Here is a 20,467-nt window from a genome sequence, read left to right on the forward strand (position 1 = left end):
CCAGCACCAAAGAAAGACCTAATGGAATATTCTCTGCAGAGGGAATGGGCTTGGGGCTCTTAGCAGCAGTCACAGGAGGAGGCAAGAGCAGGGACACTGAAGAGATGGGACCCTACAGACCACCCCATCGTGGCTTCACTCTGGCACTTCTCCCAGGAGCTGGGGTGGGGCAGGGTGGGAGAAATCCCAGGTATGCCTGTGGTAAAGCTAGGGGCTGCCTCGATTCTTCTCTACCTCCTTGCGGAAAACAAGTTGGGTGGGCTTCTGGAGTGGAAAGTGGGGAAAGCGATGGCTGGGGCCACCTCTTGCTTCCCCTCCCTCAGCAATCAAGGGGTTTCTTGCTCTCAAGCCTAACAACAGGCTGCTCACCTGCGCCTGGCCAGGACTGTGTAAACAGCAGACACACAGTCTGCCGGGGCCTGGACCTCTACAAAGTAGTAAGGCTCCATCAGACGAGGAGTGGCCTGCAAACAGACCAAGACAGGACTCAGCCTGAGGAAGACTGAGTGAGGACATAGGGAGGGTCTCTGGATCTTCTCAGTCCTTCTGTGGTTTTACCTGGTCTTCCACTTAATCTTCTGTCCAGGGAAGCCGACAGTTCCCGACAGGTCCACTTACCATGAGGAAGGCAGAGTAAACCACCCTCCTAGCTGTGGGGATGATCTGGCCTCCACCGCGATGGAGGGGTTCCTGGGCAACCACTGCATCCAGGATCTTAAACTTGACATTTCGAATCACTGAAACAGAGATGGGAGAGCTGGGGCTAGTCACAGGGGCATGGCAGGACAGCAAGGTAACTTGCTACACTGACAGGCCAGTAGCAAACAGTTGAACATGGACTTAACATTTGATTCAGAATGGACTACCCAGGACCAATTCAAGTTCTAGAATGTAGTCTGTGTCCAGAACCAGCACAGACTAAGGAAGTGTCATTCTAGAAATTGAATTGGCCCTAGGTAGTCCAGTCTGCATCAATAAACCACTTCTGCCTGAAAACCCTCGTGTTGTCTCTCTTCAGCACACCAAAGAGAGGCTCTACTGAGGAATCAAGAGCAAATGCCAGTCTAGAGACGCCTTCATGTAGGGTTGGACCAAGTGATGGCACTGAGATAGGAAGGGAGCAGGAAGGAGGCTGGACCAAGACTTGGGATAGCCCAGTGTATCCCAAGTTGCTTCTCCTGCTGGGTTCCAAAGATGGGAAACCCAACCCTATGTCATCACCCTATGTGGCTAGGTGCAAGTGTACTGGGGACTGGGGTGAGGAGGCGGCTGGTGGACTTACATTCATCACAGAGAGGTCCCTCCCGGGTTCCCCACTGGAAACCTTGAACAATGCTGTCCTTCACTGAGCCAAGAAGTGCCTTGTCTACCTGCACAGAAATATGAGGCCTCCTTAGCAGCCCACTAGTAACGGCCACCAGGTTAGAAGGAAGAGAAAAGCAGGGCTGTGAGAAGGCCCTCTTTCACCAGGGAAGGACATGGCAGCTTCACTCCAAGGCAAACACTGCCACGGGCTCCCATCCTGTCAGTCTGCTCTACCTCAGAGGGCAATGTGTCGTCCACTAGGATGTTTGGTCCTGTAGCGTCAGGACCAAAGGCCCAGATGGAACGGGCAGCCAGAAGATCCCAGTCATACTTTGTCTGGAAGAACTCGCCCAGCTTCTTTCTGGAAGAAAGAGGACAAAGTAGCTCCTAGGGCCATAGATCCTTCCTTTCTGGAAGACAGTAACCCACTCTGCCCACGTCATATCCAGGACAACAGCAAAGAAGGATGGATGGCATCAAGGGACCAGGCAAAGAGGCCGAAGTGGGAGCCCTGGAGGTGGAACCTGTCTAACCTGTTCCAGGTGATCTGGACCACTTCATTCTCAATGTCCTCAGCCAGGCCCTTCTCAAGAGGCTCAGCAATCATGGTGATCTTGTTCCTGGTCAGAAGGGTCAAAGGATGAGCAGGGGTGACAACACAGACCTCTGAGACAGTAACAGACATGGAAAACTTAGAAGCAGGGGACAGCAAAGGGTACCCTATCCTTTTTGTTTTCTGTTTATTATTTTTTAAATGTGTATGAGTTATTTTACTTGCATTTATGCACATGGACCACATGTGTGCAGTGTTCAGAGGAGCCAGACAAGGTGTTAGATACCCTGGACTGGGAGTAACCATGTATGTGCTAGAAAAAAATAAAAAAAACTTTGGTCCCTCTGAAAGAGCAACAAGCACTCTTAACCACTGAACCATGCCTCCTGCCCTTCTGTCTGCTTTCCTGAAAAATAAGGCTGGGCTGGAGAATAGCCGGCAGCCGTATGAGGAGTTGGGTTCCACTTCAAGCATCCATTAAAAAACAAAAAGCAGCCAGGTGGTGGTGCATGTCTTTAATTCCACCACTTGGGAAACAAGCAGACAGATCTCTGGGAGTTCAAGGCCAGCCTGGTTTATGTGAGTTCTAGGACAGCCAGGGCTACACAGAGAAACCCTGCCTCAAAACAAAACACCCCAAAATATAAACAAACAAGGAAAACAGTTAATATGTAGGGCAAATTTTCCAAAGCTGATACGGCAGCTAGGAAATTCTCAGGAGGGAATGTCAGAGCAGAAAGGGCTACAGTCTGGAGTAAGCTCGAGCATCTCATTAGCCCTCACCCCGTCTCAGGATCCACCCAAAGCTGTGGTTGGGCAGGGCTGAGTGAGTACGGGAGAGCGAGGCTGTCAGTTCCAGGTACAAGGTGCAGTGTTCCCAGCTTCCATCATTTTTTTTTTCCTCTGAGATGAGGTCGTATGTGTAGCCCCAAATGGCTTCAAACTTGCTATATAGATAAAGCTGGCCTTGAACTTGCAGCAATCCTCCTGCCTTTGCCTCCCAAGTGCTAGGATTACAGATTTAAGCCCCCATGACTGTTTTTTTGTTTTGAGACGGGGCTCATTATGTAGCCCTGACCCTGGAGCTCTCTATGTAGAGAACTAACCACATCTGTTACCTGAGTGACAGGATTAAAGGAATGTATGCCACCGTATACCACTATGCTACCTCCCCTTAAAACGAACAATCTCACATGGCCCAGGCTGCCCTCAAATTTGTTATATAGTTGAGGCTGGCCTAGCACTCCTGATCCTCCTGCCTCTACCTCCCAAGTGATGGGACTGCAGGCATTTGCCACCACACCTGCTTCCTCCTTCGAGCATTTGCACATGTATTTACATGTACGTGTGTGTCCAGGCTGATGTTGGGTGTCTTCCTTTCTATACACCCCCCCCCTTTTTTTGAAGATGGACACAACAAGTCCCAGGCCAGCCTGAGCTGGAGTAAAAACAAGAAAGTGTACAGAGTAATGGGATTCTTCTTGGCGTCCTCCCTCCTATCCCAACCACACACCACGTATTTGTTACTGTCTCCTATTGCTCTCCCTTGCCCCCACCCTCTGCTTACTTCTTATTGGGTGTTTCAGCAAAGCATTTGAGGGAGGATGTTTCTACCACTGTCTCACAGAACGTCACAACTGGGTCAGCCACCTAGGCAATGAGAAAAAATTGAGGTGAAATTGAGTTTGGTTGGAAGAAGAGAGTTCTACCTAGGGAACTCTGAAGCATTTCCCCTGCACGAGCTCCCTAAGTGGCTCTGCAACCATAGGCTAAAGACCTGGCCATGCTACCAACCAAAGAGCTGGGGAGGAGAGGAATTCTGAGTCAGGAGTGAATGCCCTAAGGTTCAAACTAGGCTCTAAAACTAAGGCTTTAATTATGGTTGAGTAAAGCTTCCGATACCTGCTATTCACTGAATAACCCCTGGGATATGACAGAAACAGTGCTAGGGACCCACTGTGAGCATCTGCTCCATCCTAAAGTCCCAGCCTCAGGAGTAGAGGCATCTAAGAGGACACCTTGGAGAGAATATGCCATACCATGCGTGGTTCAAGGTGCTAGGTCAGACTTGGTGATAAACCCTGAGAGTCAGCTCCCACTCTCCACGACACCACCCACACTGAACCAATCACTAGAGATTGGGTAGTTTCTGTTCCTAATAAAGGGACGAAAATAACTCTGGATCGGAGCCTTGACTTTAAATGCATGACACTGAAAACGACTCAGGGATCAGGGCAAACCCATTCTTAGAATCTTCCAGACAAAGACGAGCAGAAGTGCTTTCTTCAAAAGGGTCTAGTGGGCATCCAGGGGAGCTGAGGTCTGGCACTTAGGACATCCCTCTGGACTGGAAGCCAGGCTAGGGGAGGGCACCTTGATGTCGATCTCTGAGTACATCTTTCGCAGGTCGTGCATCACACAGTCCAGGTAGAGCTCCCCAGTGCCCAGGATCACATGCTCGCCAGATTCTTCCACCTGAAAGACAGCAACCCCAGCAGTCATGGCCCCCCTCCTCTTGTCTTGGACACAGCAGATGTAAACAAAAATCAAGGCACTAGAGATGAAGGTACCAAAACTTGTTAGCAGAAGCAGCGACTGTTTCGGTTTTTTTCCCCTCCCAAGATAAGGTTTCTTCCCTGGCTGTCCTGGAACTTGCTTTTAGACCAGGTTGGCTTCAAACTCACAGAGATCCACCTGCCTCTGCTTCTCAAATGCTGGGATTAAAGGCATGTACTACCATTGCCCAGGCTCTTTCAGCTCCTTAAAAAGTTCAGTGGAGAGCTAGGGTCAGTTGAGTGGTCAAGCATTTTCGCTGCATGACTGAGACCTTGGGTTCAATCTTTAGCTCCCTCCATACCCCCTCCCCCCAAAAACCCCCCAAAACCAAACAAAAACAAAAAATGGGTCTGGTGGTAGAGGTAGAATCAGAGGATTCACCCTGACCTTGAGGTCAATTTGGTTTGTACAGCTAGTTCTAGACATTCTAGGTCAACCCAGTAAGTGTCTGTTCCCAAATAAAGAATCCAGAGGGCAATACCACCCTAACCAGTAGGTCCCTAGGACAGCAGGACCATTTAACACAATTGCTGCTGAGTATGACGTCACTGACTTGATTCCTACCTTGATCATCCACGTTAAATCCGTCCTTATATCCACCAATGTAAGCTACCTACCCCTTTAACTCTCCCTTCCTGCCTCTCAGGAATAGTTTAGTGGTAGCTTCAAGAGTGTATAAGAACCAGTCACTTTTGTTTAATCTTCTGTTATTATTTTATGTGTATGGGTGTTCTGCTTGCATTTATATGTGTGCCCCACATGCATGCCTAGCACCTGTGGGGCCAGAAAAGAGCTTCAGATCCCTTGGAACTGGAGTTACAGATGGTGGTAAGGAGCCATGGGGGGGGGGGGGGGGCTGGGATTAAACCCGGGTCCTCTGGAAGAGTAGCTAGTGCTCTCAACTGTTGAGTCATCTCCAGTCCTGTTTGTAGCCCACAATGGCCTTCAATTCCCTACGTAGCTAAGGCTGACCCTGAGCTTTCTGCATCCTCCTGGGAGTAAAGGTGTCTACCACCATATCTGGTTTCAAACTGTGTGCATCTTAAGGACTAAGTCTATGTAGAGTCGCCTGACAAAACATGTATGCACTCCAGTTCTGTTTTGCCCTTACATGGTAATGGGTGGGCTTGTCCATGAACCAGGCTGTGGGAAACAACAGCTCAGGAACACTTGCTGAATGCCACGCAGTGACCATGCAGAGCAGGTAGCTGGGGCAGGTATGGCCTGGCAGCTGCTGCAGGCCTTGGACATACCTTGGTGGTGAGCGATGGATAGCTCTTGTTGACCTTCCGCAGGCCGTCAAGCATTTTGGGCAGCTCTGAGGGGTTGACTGGCTCCACAGCAATCTTGATAACAGATGTGGTATTGAATTTCAAGGGCCGGAAGATCTGAGCCTGGGATCCAAAATACAGAGGAGTGAGGCCCTAAGGGGTGGACAAGAAGGCACAGGTCTAAGGGAGAAGCTGAAGTCTTGGTTCCCCAGCAGAGAACCATGGCACAACTGGGGCCCGATGTAAAGGACCATTTGCTCCCAGCATCTTGGCACAGCACTGGGAAGGAAACGAAGCGCATCTCCTAATTCCTAGAATGTGGCAGGGTGAGAGCGCATGCAAGAGCCAGCCAAGAAACAGTAGTGACTCTGGATTAGGACCTTCTAGGTACAAAGCTTGTTTGCTCAATGACTATGGTTCCTTCTGCCTTTCTAGCTCAATGTGCTCCCCTTCAGAAACACTACCTCCTCATTGCCTCGGGGTTCAGTTATGGTTGCTGTCTTCACGATAGGCTGATCAACACCTTCAATCAGAACCCAGTTGCCAGCAGGAACACGATTGACCTCAATGTGGTACCTGCAGTAACATCCAGTAAACAAGCATAGAACCTCGTCAGAGCGTTCACTCCATAAAAATGCAGCAAGCAACCGCTACACACCAGGCACAGAGCCTGGAGCAGGGAGTAGCGCGGATCCTCTCTAGCAGGGAGAGCAGTGATGAGCAGTCCCACAGGCACAAGGACAAGTGCGAGGCGAGCGTGTGGTGTATGAGGATGTAATGGGAAAGCTTCATTCCAAGTGGAGACTCCTGGTAAAAAGCCACTGCCTGGCTGGACCTCTGTGCAATAGAAGCTAGCCTGGTCTACATAGTGAGTTCCAGGACAGCCAGGGCTACGTAGCAAGACCCTGTATCACAAAACAAAAAATAAAAAAAGCCATTTCTAAGATTTATCTAATATAAGGGACTGCCAACCCCACAGATTTTTTTTTTGTTTTTTGTTTTTGTTTTTCGAGACAGGGTTTCTCTGTAGCTTTTGGTTCCTGTCCTGGAACTAGCTCTTGTAGACCAGGCCCACAGATATTTTTAATTTCGTTTTTCTTCCTCCCTCCCTCCCTCCCTCCTTCCTATCTTTCTTTTTGGTTTTTCAAGACAAGGTTTCTCTGTGTAATAGCCTTGGCTGTCCTGGAATTCACTTTGTAGACCACGCTGGTCTTGAACTCACAGAGATCCGCCTGCCTCCAACTCCCGAGTGCTGGGATTAAAGGCGTGCGCCACCACTGCCTGGCCAGATATTTTAATTTCTGAACGCTTCAATTTTCTTCTGCCTTCCAGAGAAAGGGTGGATGTGAAGGAGAGAAAGGGGCCACTGCTGAGGCTCGGCAGGCAGCCCCATTCCCCAGGGTTGCTCTGGTTCTGTTTGTTATCTGATGACAACAGCCCGAGGCCCATGCTAAGTCTGATCAAGCACACCGGGAACTCCAGAGACTCAGTCAGAAAACAGACAGCAGACATCTGAACAACTGCTTTTGGGAAGAAGCCTGAAGCAGTAAGTTAAGGGACAAGGAAGAGATGAAAAGTGGTAAAGGAGAGATGAGCCAACAGTTAAGAGCACTGGCTGCTCTTCCCGAGGACCTTAGTTTACACGGAGGCTCACAACTGTCTATAACACCTGTTCTGGGGGATCCAAAGCCTCTATGGCCTGCTTGGGCAGCAAGCATACACATGGTACACAAACATACAACCAGGCAAAACACTCATCCACATTAAAAAGGGAAAAAAGTAAAAATAGAAATTCTACTGAAAAAAAGCTTTACTCCAGACACCCAAAACTCAAAAGGAAAGCTCCTGACATTCCAACAGGAGTCGCCCTTCAGCCCTGGAAACCTTAAGAACTAAATGTGGACAGATGTGCCAGGAGTGGGGTCATCTCGCGCGGCACTGTACCAACCAGGTAGGACTCCTCTTAACACCCGTGACAGCCCCAGGACAGAAGCCCCCATGTGTCCTTGTAGCTCTGGTCAGGAGTACAGTACCTGGCGACGGAGATCCAAAGGCGGCCCACGGTACAGATCTGGGAATCTTCCTCATCTTCCAGAGTGTAGTTCTCCCCCAGCACCTTCACAGGCTGCCCAGCATGGATGGTGCCACTTAGCACCCGACCAAAGGCATGAAACTGAACTCCGTCATCTGTGCTGTACATCTTAGTGGTGTGGCACATCAGGGGACCCTGGCGGAGGGGACAGAGAAGAGCTTTAGCCCCGCAAGGCCTGAAGGGAATACACCTTCCCATGACAGCAATGCAGGAGCTGTGAGGAGAAAGGCCAAGCTAAGGACGATGTGGACTCCTGGAGAAACTCCCAACTATGCATTCCCCTTCCTCTATGAAGGGCCAATAGATTTAGATGCAACAAAAATACAAATGCTACTATATCCCAGACAGGTGGTTCAGACTAGCAATCCAGCATAAGGGAGGCTGACGCAGGAGGACTCCTGAGAGTGTAATGCCAGCCCGAGTTAGAGTGAAAACCTCTGCCATAAAACATGTTCCCTTACATCTGGGTCACAGTCACTCATGGCCTCGCCAAGGTCGGAGTCCACGCCGCCCGTGTAGGTGTGCTCGATCTTGGGTTTGGCGCCCACCTTTGGAGATGGAATGTGCTGCACACACATGTCCACAAAGCCTGGAGGGGGAAGAGGAAGCCATTAACACTACTGCACTGCTGCACACTCTGGCAGGGGAAGTGGAAGGAAAGAGCAGGCTCAACCCGAAGTGTTAACTTCTAGGGAAGTCAAATTCCTATGAAGAGCAAACACACACGTTTGGAGTCACACCAAGTCAGAGAAATTTAAGAAGGGGGTTTCAAGCTGGGCGGTGGCACAAGTCTTTAATCCCAGTACTCGGGAGGCAAAGGTAGGCAGATCTCTGTGAGTTTGAGGCCAGCCTGGTCTACAGAATGAGTTCCAGGACAACCAGGACCATTACACAAAGAAACCCTGTCTAGAAAAACCAACTAAACAAAAAGTAGGTTTCAGTGAGACATAATTCCGTAGTCTCCAGCTGACAAGAAAGTTTTTTTTTTTAAATATTTATTTATTATTACACGGTGTTCAGTCTGCATGCCAGAAGAGGGAGCCGGATCAAATTACAGATGGTTGTGAGCCACCATATGGTTGCTGGGAATTGATCTCAGGACCTCTGGAAGATCAGCCAGTGCTCTTAACCTCTGAGCCATCTCTCCAGCCCCTGACAAGAAAGTTTAAAGACTCTAAGTAAGCCACGGCCACAGAGATTCCTGCTCTACTGAAGCCATGTATTTACCGAGTACTGACACTGAGCCAGGAAAGAGCCTTATTCCTTATGCTCACTTAGGATGGGCCTCAGGGGCCAGCTGTCCTCTGAGAAACACTGCACGTCTATACTCAATAGGTTACTGTTTCCCTAACAGATTAGCAAAGCCATGAAACAGATGCTCATTCGGATACTGGGACTGCTAAAACCTTTTTTTCTTCTCTGTCTGAAGATGAAACCGAGAGGTCTACAAATGAGCCACAGTCCTGGTTCCAGGAGCATCTGCGTTGATGTGATGGCCAGTCTAGGGCTATTATGATCTTTAAAAGGTTCAGACACCTAATTTCCACCAGCCTGAGAATCAATGGCTGCTGAGGACCCTTTCCTTGTTCCTCTACTACTCATACTTTCTAAGATAGGGTCTCACTATATAACCCTGGCAGGACTGGACTTCCCTTTGTAGACTTGGCTGGTCTTGAATTCATGAGAACTGCCTGCCTCTGCCTCCTGAGTACTGAGCTTAGACATGCACCATCACACCCTATTTTACAGCTATGTTTGTTTGTTTTGTCAAGACAGGGTTTCTCTGTAGCTTTGTAGCCTGGCCTAGAACTAGCTCTTGTAGACCAGGCTGGTCTCGATCTGCCTCCGAGTGCTGGGATTAAAGGCACGCGTCACCCCGCCCTGGTTTATATAATGAGTTCCAAAACAGCCAGGCCTGGATAATGAGACCCTATCTTCAAACAAACAAAAATAAGCTCAGGCTTTTCCTCAGATAGTTCAGTGCTCCTCCTGCTCTGGCATTGGCTTCCACAGAACAGAAAGAAGCTCAGCAGACAGAGGCTGAAACCACACCCCTATGTGGACAATATGAAATGTTCCCCACAGGCTCCCATTTGAACTCTCAGTTGAACTCTCAGTCTCCAGGTGGGGTGCTGTTTGGGGAGGCTGCAGAACCTTGAGGAGGTGGGCCTGGCTGGAGAGAGTAGGTGACTGGAAAACAGGTTTTGAGTTCCACCCCCCAGCCCAAGCTGCTTCCTGGTTTGTGAAATTGTAAGGAGGCCTGGCCGCCCACTCTCATCACCACGAACCCACCATGTCTTCCTCTCCACAATGCTGCACCCTCTTAAAGCACGAGTCGCAATCAGCTGTCTCTGTCAGGTGTTGTCACAGTGATGAAGAAAACCAAGCATCTCCTGAGTCCTCGCCTGTGCCTTCCCGCTACTTCCCTCAGCATCCACCTCCTGCCCGATCCTGTAAATCCACCAGAGCCCATGGCCTGCCACCCACCTGACTCTCCAGATGGCGGAAACCTAACTCTCTTTTTCCAACACAAGAAACTACTAAAGAAAACAGCTGGGGAAGTACACTATAGTTGGTCCTGAAGGGACTTGTGCCTGAGGCAAGCTGTGGGAGGACACACGACACTGCTTTTGTTGTTGTTTGTTTTCTGTGGTATCCTGTGGCCTAGAGTGTCCTGTGAACTCCTGATCTAACTGCCAACTTGTAGGACTGTGGGTGTGAACCCCAATGCCCGGATGAGGAGAGTAATGTCAAGGGCCTTGAGCTATTTATTACCTGTGAACTCGCCAAAGAACTTTTTGCAGACTAGCCTGAGCAGAGGGCGGATGTTCAGCTTTAGCTCCTCCTTGGTCAGGTGGATGCCAAGTTCGTCCAGGGTCCTTGGCAGGCTGGTGTCCACATCACCCACCACCTATGAGAGAGAAGGCACCGGCTCAGCTCTGTAGTGACCGTCCTAGTGAGGCGCTACACATGGCGGGGGAGCCAAAGAGAAACCTTACGCAGTCTTCTTCACGGAGGGCTCTTGGCAAGAGCAGTTTGGTTTGGAGGAATGAATCTATACTACCTAGCCTTCAGGAGTGAAGCTGACCTGGTTAAGTTTCCACATACCCCATAAACTAAGCATTATTTGACTACTGTCAGTGCTGCCCCCTGGCGTCTGACAAGCAGTATTAAGGCCACTCAAGAAATCTCTTACCCCTCCTACTTAAAGACTGCCCAGATTTAGAGGCCCATACTGAAAGGAACCAAAAAAGGCCACCTGTCAGGACAGGGCCTAGCTAAATCATCCTCTGCAGACTCAAGGTCTCACCATGGAGGCAGATTCTGTAAATTTCTTTTATTAATCCATTCCGGCCTGCCATGAGATACTAAGGGTTTTTTTTTAAGCACTGATAAATTTGAACCATTTTATTCTATTGTTGTGTTTTCCTCTTTTGTGGGCTTGAACGGCCACACACGCTGTGATCGCATGTATGTGTGTCCCTGGACACAGCACCTGATTAAACACCAACCTGCATATCGTATTACTGTCTTGGAAGAAAGGTTTGCATGAAACTTCCTGTATGATATTTTCATCTTTTCAGCTCTGCACTTTAGCACAAACTCACAGAAGCATGTTACATTCTACTTAAAGTCTAACTGGCCCTCCTTTCCCTCCCTCTCTCTTGTGTGGTACTGCGGACACAAGGGACTCTCACCGTGAGGCAGATGCTTCAGAAATACACTATGATTCACTTAATCAGGTTCCAATGATTTCAACATTGAGCTTTTTTTTTCCAAGTCCTGTTCTTTCTTTTGTTTTGAGACAGAGCTGAACAACTAAGATGCCCAGGTTATCTTTGAACTAACTCAGTGGCCCAGGCTGGCCTTTACCTTCTGAAACTCTTGCTCCAGTCTCCCAGCACCTAAAACTCTAGGCTTCACGATCAGGTGACAACATCCTTACTAACTTTCCATAACACACACAGAAAATCAAGGCAGCCATTGTGAAGCTCTTACAAGCACTCTAAAAACCAAACAGGCTGGGCAGTGGTGGTGGTGTACGCCTTTAACCCTGGCACTCGGGAGACAGAGGCAGGCGGATCTCTTTGAGTTCAAGGCTGGCCTGGTCTACAGAGTTCCAGAACAGCAGGGCTACACAGAGAAACCCTGTCTCAAAAACACCAAAACCAAACTAAACAAAAACAAAACTAAAACCAAACAAATAAACAAACCAACAGGCATTCTTTTAGTGACTGCAAAACACTTCATTTTATGAGACATGCCATGATTTACTTAATAAGGTTTTCAATGATAGAAACATTTAGCTTATTTCTAAGTTTTTTTCTTTCCATGCAGTTATAGATAATGCTATAATAAACACCTTTCTCCACTGAATGTAGGGGCTTACTCCTTTAATCCTAGCACTCAGAAGGCAGAGATAAGATGATTCCTGGGAGTTCCAGGCCAGCCATGGCTATATAATGAGACCCTGTCTCAAAACAAACAAACAAACAATCTATTTTTAGAGACAGAGTTTCCTGTAACTTAGGCTGGTCTAGAATAAATTCTGTAGCTTAATCTTTCTGCTACCATTTTTCCTAAGTGCTAGAATTACAGGAGTGTGCTAGCACACTTGGCTGAAACATTTCAGGAGTATTACAGTATTTCCTATCTAAAATGTGATTTATGTGCATGTCTATGTGCACCACTTGCACGCCGGTGCCTGCAGGGCCCACAAGAGGGCATCACACCCCTCTAGGACTAAAGTTAAGAGCGGTTGTGAACCTGTGGATGTGGGTGTTTAACTGAACTCAGGTCCTCAGTAAAAGCAGTAACTATTCTTAACTGCTGAACCACCCCCCTCCAGGCCCCTTGTTTTTTAGAGGCAGGGCTTCAAGGTGTCAAGGCTAGCCTCAAATTCACTAAGTAGGTAGGATGACCATGAACAGATGCTCTGATCCTATGTATCTATTTCCCAAGTGGTGGGATTATAGGTATATGCCCCCACACCTAGTTTTATGTGATGCTAAGAATTAAAGCCTAGACTTTGTATCTGACAGGCAAGCACTCTATTGCACTGAGCTACACTCCAAGACTCCTAAACGTCTTTAAAATTTTTATTTATTTTACACATATGTACAAATGCACCGAACATTATGTATGTGGTGTACCATATGCATGCAGATACCCATGGAGGCCAGAAGAGGTACCATATGCCCTGGAAATCAAATTACAGATGTTTGTGAGTAGCGCAACATGGGTTGGGAAGTGAACTCAAGATCAACAGTGCACTTTAACCATCAAGTCATTTTTAGCTTTCTCAGAGGTTTTGAAGTTTTCTTGGGTTCTCTAACCCTACTGTTCTGAAACTTCCTATTAGATAAGGCTGGCCTTGAATGCAGAGATCTAGTGTGACACTGCTTAAATGGGTTTGTTTTTTGTGGCAGAGTTTCTCCGTGTAGCCCTGGCTCTCCTAGAATTTGCTCCATAGACCATACAGGCCTCAAACTCAGAGATCCACCTGCCTCTACCTCCTGAGTGCTCAAAGGTGATTACTAAACAGTTGATAATGGGGCTGGGAGATGGGTAAAGAGCATGCTGTGCAGGCACGAGGACCAGAGCTGGGATCAATACCCACCTATAGAGCTGGACATGCCTGCATAGATGTCTAATACCAGCACTGAGGGAATGTGGAGGCTTGCTGGCCAAGCAGGTAGTCAACTGGTGAGCTCCAGATTAAACCGTCTCATTAAAAACTAGGTTGGGACTAACACCTGACACCAACCTCTGGCCTATCCACATGTATGCACATATATGCATAAGCATATGCAGCTGCTCATAAACACACATTCCATACAAACACCCTGACACCCTCCCAACACAAAATAAAAACAAAGAAGTGACGACCTAGCAGATTTAAGGCAGACCTGAAGCAGGTGGCCCATCACTCACCTGTGCAAGGATCTTATAAAGGGGCTCCAAGATAAATTCCACAAAGCTCCTCTGGGAGCTGCTGGTTGGAGCCTTTTTTGTGAACTTTCTCCTAAAGAGAAAAAGAAGTGTGAGTGACCAAGGAGGAAGAATGTGACTTATCCCAAGGGTACATTGCCTAAATTCTAAATATGAGTAGAAGCCAAGCAGAGGGAGGACTCTAGGTGATCACGTTTTTTTTTTTTTAATTTTATTTATTTGTATTTTATGTATGAGTGCTGTGTATGAACACCTGCATGCCAGAAGAGGACACCAGATCTCATCACAGATGGTTGTGAGCTACCATGTGGATGCTGGGAATTGATCTCAGGATCTCTGGAAGACCAACCAGTGCTCTTAACTGCTGAGCCATCTCTCCAGCCCCGTGATCACAGTTTCTAAATGGATCCTGAGAGGACTCACAGTTACGTCTGACCTGGCCTTGAAGACCTGGGAGGTAAGGGGGGGCTCTCCCTCCACTAAGCTCAAGAGACCAAGCATTCCAAGCTGCAGAGATGGCAGTTCATGCATAAGATGAAAGCAGGTCATCACCAGTCCACACGAGCAATGCCCCACATGATACTTACGTTTTGGGATTGAAGTAGATGTCACCCCAGAGTCTTTTAGCAAATTCCTGGTAATTAATGTCACCTATAGAGGAAGCCACACAATTACAATTTTCCTAGGACAGGGTAGTTCAAAATTCTGTTTAAGGTACTGCAAGTTGTGAAAGCACCTTCCTCCCAAGGTCTAGACACTTCCTTTTAATTAGACCGCCAGACACTGAGGCAGAGGACAGGACTGGCTCAAAGAGACAAGGCCTTAGCAGAGGCAGAAGGACAACCGAGGTATCTCCCAATGCAAGGGTCCTTCCTAGGCCTAGGCAGAGGACCAAGCTATGAACAGGGGCATGGCCTGTGTCCTCTGGAGGGATATCTACATCCCGCCTGCAGCGACACCCATCCTTTCTGAAACTCATGTGGACAATCTTCTAGCTGCAGGGTCATCACAAGGTGCCACGGAGTGGACCCCTAACCCCCAGGAGTTACCCAACCTGGGGAGTGAACATTGAAGCCATCCTTTCTTTCTGAACAAAGTATCTCACTATGTAGCCCTGTCTGGCGTGGAGCTCACACATAGATCTGCCTATCCATACCTCTTCAGTATACCTATTGGCATGCGACACCACAACTACCTGTCTCATCTTTTACTAATTAGTATTCTCAGTTTAACTACAATGTGAAATTTGATCAGACTGAACCAAGCAGCCGTCGCTTTTAAAATTCATTCTCTTCTGACCCGGGAAGGGGAATACTACGTAGTGACAGAGCACGTGCCTAGCATGTATGAGTCCCTAATTAGGGCTCAATCCCCAGTTTCACAAGACAACAAAATCCTCCTCTGAGCAGAGAGCTCCTGAAGCTGCCACCTAACTCCTACACAGTCTTACTTGATGGCAGACACAAAGGAAATGCACGCTCCTTTCCCAAAGCCACACTTCCTCTCCAGACTTCTTTCTCATTGCAGCAGTTTCTCCTTCTGCCAGTTATACAGCTCTCCTTGCTGCCCTTCAGACACTGCATTTCTCATTTTCACTGTTAAAAAGGAGTCTCATGAGCCGGGCGATGGTGGCGCACGCCTTTAATCCCAGCACTCGGGAGGCAGAGGCAGGCGGATCTCTGTGAGTTCGAGACCAGCCTGGTCTACAGAGCTAGTTCCAGGACAGGCTCCAAAGCCACAGAGAAACCCTATCTCAAAAAACCAAAAAAAAAAAAAAAAAAAAGGAGTCTCATGTAGCCCAGGCTGGCTTGAACTCACTATGTAGCCAAGAATGACCCTGGACTTTGGATCCTCCTGCCTCTACCTCCCAAGTGCTGAGATTATACGTGTGTACCACCATGTCCGTTTTACTGAAGATCAAATCAAGACTTCTTGCATGCTATATACTCTGCCGACTGAGTCCCATCCCTGCCTCTTCTTTCCTACTTTACCACTTACCAAACCTTCCCTGACCCTGTGAACTGTTCCCCCAGCCATGCCCTTTACAGCTGTTCTTACAGTGTTGTATAACTGCCACTGGACTGAACTTGGAGCGCAGGAGACTAAACCCAGGGCCTCATGCTTGCTAGGCAAGTGGTCTACCACTAAACTACCCTCTCAACTTCAAGACTATGTATTGTAATGCAGGTTTGTAATCTTTTTCAAGAGACTGAGGCAGGAGGATTCCAAGTTCAAGGCCATCTTAGGACACCTACTAAGACCCAGTCTCCAAAATGGATAAAACCTTCAACACCTGCAATAAAGGACCTACCACTTCAAAGTTTAATAAGTGTTTAATTAAAGGGTAAGCAGATAACCCTCCCATCCTTCTCCTTTCCAGTCTCGGAGAACAATAATCCCCTTCACAACCCTGCCTCTGAGTGTTGACAAGATACTCAAACAGGCAGTGCTTCCTGAACGCCCGTCTTTCAACAGTTCTGCAAGCACCACCACAGTCTTTAATAGCTCCTAAACACCAATGGAAGCAAGTACTTGGAATCTCAAACCCTCCTCCATTAGGCCCCAATATTATCTGTCTGTTCTTGCTATGTAAGCACTCTATCAATGACATATATACTCAAACTTGTGTGTGTGTGTGTGTGTGTTTTGTTGAGAAAAGGACTTATGTCACTTAGACTGACCTTGAACTCACAATCCTTGCCTTCCTTGGTTGCTGGGATGGCAGGTACGTGTGTAGTACCACACCTAAAAATGGTCTTCCAGCTGTTTCCAATAGGCGTTTTCTCCTTGGTGGCACAGTGCACCATCACCTGCACAGGCCAAGAACAATGATGCCTGTCTTCACTGGCCCTCTTCCAATCCCGTAAGCCTGGAAGCACTTGGCTCTCACTGTACCTGTCAAGCCCTATCATCATCCTCTAGCCAGTTCTGCTGGAAGGTCACAGGAACTGTCCTCCCCTCCTTCCTTCAGCTGTACCTGACAATAAAGGCATCCATCCATCCATCCATCCATCCATCCATCCATCCATCCATCCATCCATCCAGAGAAACCCTGTCTTGGATCTTAGTCAGCCATGGTGAGGTAGAAGTTTAAGGCCAGCCTGGGAAACATGTTGAGTTCCAGGCAAACCTGGGATACAGAGTGAAACTCTCAAAAGACAAAAGCACTACCTTATGAGTCAGGAAACCTTTGATTTTGCTTTTCATGCTGCTACAAAGGACACTGAGGAACACACAGATTCCTCTTGGACCTCTGCTCATGTTAGTCTTACACACTGTCCCTCTACTCATTCAGCCATCCATCATTTATTATGTAGGTGCTGGGGATAAAGCCCAAAGCTGCCTGCACACTAAGTACATGCTACCTCGGGCTCCACTCTCAGCCCCATCCACCCATAGTTTATAACTGCAAAACAACCAGAACCAATGTTTCAGTGATGTGTGGAAATGCAGGTGTCTAGATGTAATATCTTTTTAAAAACAGATTTACTTTTTTATTTATTTTTATGTGTATAAGTGTTTGTCTGAAAGTATATATAAATATGTAAAAATAAATACAAAAGTAAATCTCACAGAGATCCACCTGCTTATACCTCCTGAGTGCTAGGATTAAAGATGTGTGCTACCAGCGCCCAGTTAGTTTTTTGTTTTTCGAGACAGGGTTTCTCTGTAGCTTTGGATCCTGTCCTGGAACTAGCTCTGTAGACCAGGCTGGCCTTGAACTCACAGAGATCCACCTGTCTCTGCCTCCTAAGTGCTGGGATTAAAGACATGTACCACCACCACCCAGCTAGAATTTTTGTTTTTAAATTAGTTTTTCTGGATTTTTTTCCTTTAATTTTTTAAAAGATTTACTTTATATATGAATGCTCTATCTGCATGTACACCTTTATCTCAGAAGGGGGCATCAAATCCCACTATAGATGGTTGTGAGCCATCATGTGGTTGCTGGGAATTGAACTCAGGACCTTTGGAAGAGCAACCAGTGCTTTTAACCACTGAAACATCTCTCCAGCCCCATCTATCTGTTTTGAGAACTCTCACATGGCCCCGTCTCCTCAGCTCTAAAATCAGGAAAACAATAACCCTCTAGAGAAATCTCACATTGACATACGGGACTCTTGAGGCCGGTAAAGGCTGACTGCAAATCCAATGAGTTCTCAACGAGGCCTATCACACCTATCACGTTTACATGTGACTAGAGATGGATGGAGAGATAGCAAGAAGCACTATGGGTGCAAGTCGGTTCACCCTGGAAAAGGACTGAAAGTACTTTATGAGCATAAATCCTACAAACCTCGAGGAGGTCTCATTCTAGGAGGGATGTTTATTTCTAAAACGAGCTCTCTTTTTTAGACAGGTTATCCCTGTGTAGCCCTGGCTGGCCTCAAACGCCAAGATCTGCCTGCCTCACCTGGGTGCTGGGATTAAAGACTGGCACCACATCTGGCTTCTTCCTAATTACTCAAAAATTGTTGTTGTTATTTAGACAGGGTAGAAAGATGGCTCAGTTGCACGGAGATCACTGGTCTTGCAGAGGACTTGGGTTGAATTACCAGCCCTCACCCACCTGTATTCCAGTTCCAAGGAATCCCACATCCTGTTCTAACCTCTAACCTACACCTACACAATCTTAAAAGGAAGCTGGGGAGATGGCCCAGAAGTTGAGAACACTTGTTGATCTTCCAGAGAATCCAGGTTGGTTTCCAGCACCCACACGACAGCTCACAACCATCTGTAACTCCAGTTCCACAGGGTCCCAACACTTTTTCTGGCCTTTGTGCCCACTGCACATGCATATATTTAGGGGCACACACACAAACTCACACCAAAAATAAAATCTTTATCTTAAAAAAATATTGTCTAGAAACAACTTAGCCTGAAGAAAGGATTTGAGACCAAAAGGAGCCCCAAACGTGGCAATAACAAGTGATAAAGTAATCCCCTCAACTCCCATCCCATCACAGGGCTATGACAGGAAGCCAATTTCTGAGCCATTCTGCAGGAAGGACTGGGGAAGCTAGCGAGACGGCAGCAGGCAGAGCTTACCAAAGGTGTCAGCATAGATCTTGGCAAAGGAGCCCAGTGTGAAGCAGATGCTGTACTGGGAGCTGGAGAAGCAGACGTTGCCCAGGAGCGGGGAAAGGATCAGGTTCTCGTCGGTGGAATACATGCTGAAACAGAGACTGCTGTGAGCCAGCGCCGGGCTGCGAGGACCCCCGACCAGACTGCTGCACCACTGACATCCACCAAGAAGAAGGGCAGCAGCTCCCATCAGTCTTCATTCTCTAGCTCGGGAAGTGCTGGCCTAAGGTTCTTAGATTTGCCAAAAGCCTGGTCAAGAACGTGAATGATGGAGTCCCTCACTGTCTCAGTAAAAAGCTGATGTCCCAGAGCTGGGACATTCTGCAGTCTTGAAAAAGCTAACCACACAGGACAGACAAGGGGAAATCTGCAGGACAGAGATAAAGACCTCAGAACACAAACGAATCTAACGTGATCAGAGAGAGAGAGAGAGATTTAGGAGACATCTCAATTCCAATACAAATGGGCAAATACAGGGATGGGTCATGCTTGCCTAGCATGTGCAAGACCCTGGGTTTGAGCCCCAGCACCACATAAATTAATATTGGGCAATACTTGGGGGGGGGGGGTCAGAAGTTCAAGGTCATCCTTGGCTCTACAGGAGGTTCCAGGCTAGCCTGAACTATTTAAGAGGCCCTTTCTAGGGGTGGAGGTATACAGGTGGGGGCAGGACACAAACACCACTGGAAAAAGAGAGAAAGAGCAGTGTTGCTCCTCCCCACTGTCACTGTCTTTATTCTGTTTGGCTTCCTGCTGCACAAACTCCTGTTGATTCTTTCATTTCACTGTTTCGTAGAAAGCAGAGCCCAGGCCCTGTACACAGCAGTCAAGAGCTCCAGGAAGGAGCTACACCCCAGCCCAAACTTTTCAAACAACTTGAGAGCCATTCGGAAAGCCAGGAAGGGAGGTGTAGACCTGTAATCCCAGCATTTGAGAGGTTCAGGCAGGAGGCTCAGGACTCAAGGAGTACGATGGCCTGTGTCAGGGTTCTCTAGACTCATCCAGTACCATATCCTACAGCAATACTGCTAACAAGGGCATCAAAGCAACTTAGATGTGTAATTCTATGCCACCTCCCATACTTACTGATGTGGGCCTCAATCTTCCAGAACACACAGCAAAGCTTCTTCATTTACTCGGCCCACGTTAACAGTAAGACAAGTGCAGCCAATACCACTCAGCAGCAAGTGCCATATGGCAAGGGAGCTAGACCAACTAGCTACTTCATTTCTTTTAACATGCCAATAGGCAATTTTTCTTCATTTACTTGCTTAGTTTTTTTCTTTTTAAATTTACTGACTCATTTATTAGTTGCATGGGTGTACAGCATGTATGTGTGGGGTGAGCGTGGAGGTCAGAGAACACATTTATGACATCTGCTCTCTCCTTCCAACTCTGTGGGTTCTGGGGATTGAATATAGATAGTTAAAGTCCTTTATCTGCTCAGCCATCTTATTAAGTCCTCTTTTTGTTTTTTGCGATAGTATTTCACTCTCTAGCCCTGGTTGACCTCTAACTCATAGCAATTCTCCTGCCTCAGCCTCCTGAATGCCAGGATTATAGGTGTGAAGCATTATGCCCAACTTATTTTTTTGGAAGTCGCTTGCTTATTTTGTGTAGGTGGTGTGCACACCCAGAGACCAGAGGAAGACA

The 20,467-nt window shown here is 47.6% G+C and overlaps 1 protein-coding gene across 2 annotated transcripts in view; it reads right to left on the reverse strand.

The window, feature by feature from the left end:
- Window positions 1-20,467, reverse strand: part of Eftud2 (elongation factor Tu GTP binding domain containing 2) — a 42,381-nt gene that overhangs the window by 1,200 nt on the left and 20,714 nt on the right. For both annotated transcript variants that reach the window (XM_050156552.1, XM_050156553.1), the window contains exons 11-25: window positions 18,779-18,903; window positions 14,317-14,380; window positions 13,712-13,802; window positions 10,553-10,688; window positions 8,239-8,366; window positions 7,719-7,912; window positions 6,150-6,261; window positions 5,668-5,808; window positions 4,232-4,333; window positions 3,426-3,508; window positions 1,839-1,925; window positions 1,540-1,666; window positions 1,283-1,370; window positions 619-737; window positions 370-464 (exon numbers count right to left, since the gene is read on the reverse strand). In XM_050156552.1, the coding sequence (XP_050012509.1) occupies window positions 370-464; window positions 619-737; window positions 1,283-1,370; window positions 1,540-1,666; window positions 1,839-1,925; window positions 3,426-3,508; window positions 4,232-4,333; window positions 5,668-5,808; window positions 6,150-6,261; window positions 7,719-7,912; window positions 8,239-8,366; window positions 10,553-10,688; window positions 13,712-13,802; window positions 14,317-14,380; window positions 18,779-18,903 (1,692 nt within the window). The remainder of the gene's footprint in view (window positions 1-369; window positions 465-618; window positions 738-1,282; window positions 1,371-1,539; window positions 1,667-1,838; window positions 1,926-3,425; window positions 3,509-4,231; window positions 4,334-5,667; window positions 5,809-6,149; window positions 6,262-7,718; window positions 7,913-8,238; window positions 8,367-10,552; window positions 10,689-13,711; window positions 13,803-14,316; window positions 14,381-18,778; window positions 18,904-20,467) is intronic.

Source organism: Alexandromys fortis, unplaced genomic scaffold (genome assembly GCF_014885135.2).
Source record: "Alexandromys fortis isolate MF-2015 unplaced genomic scaffold, M_Fortis_MF-2015_v1.1 scaffold_31, whole genome shotgun sequence".
Taxonomy (NCBI): domain Eukaryota; kingdom Metazoa; phylum Chordata; class Mammalia; order Rodentia; family Cricetidae; genus Alexandromys; species Alexandromys fortis.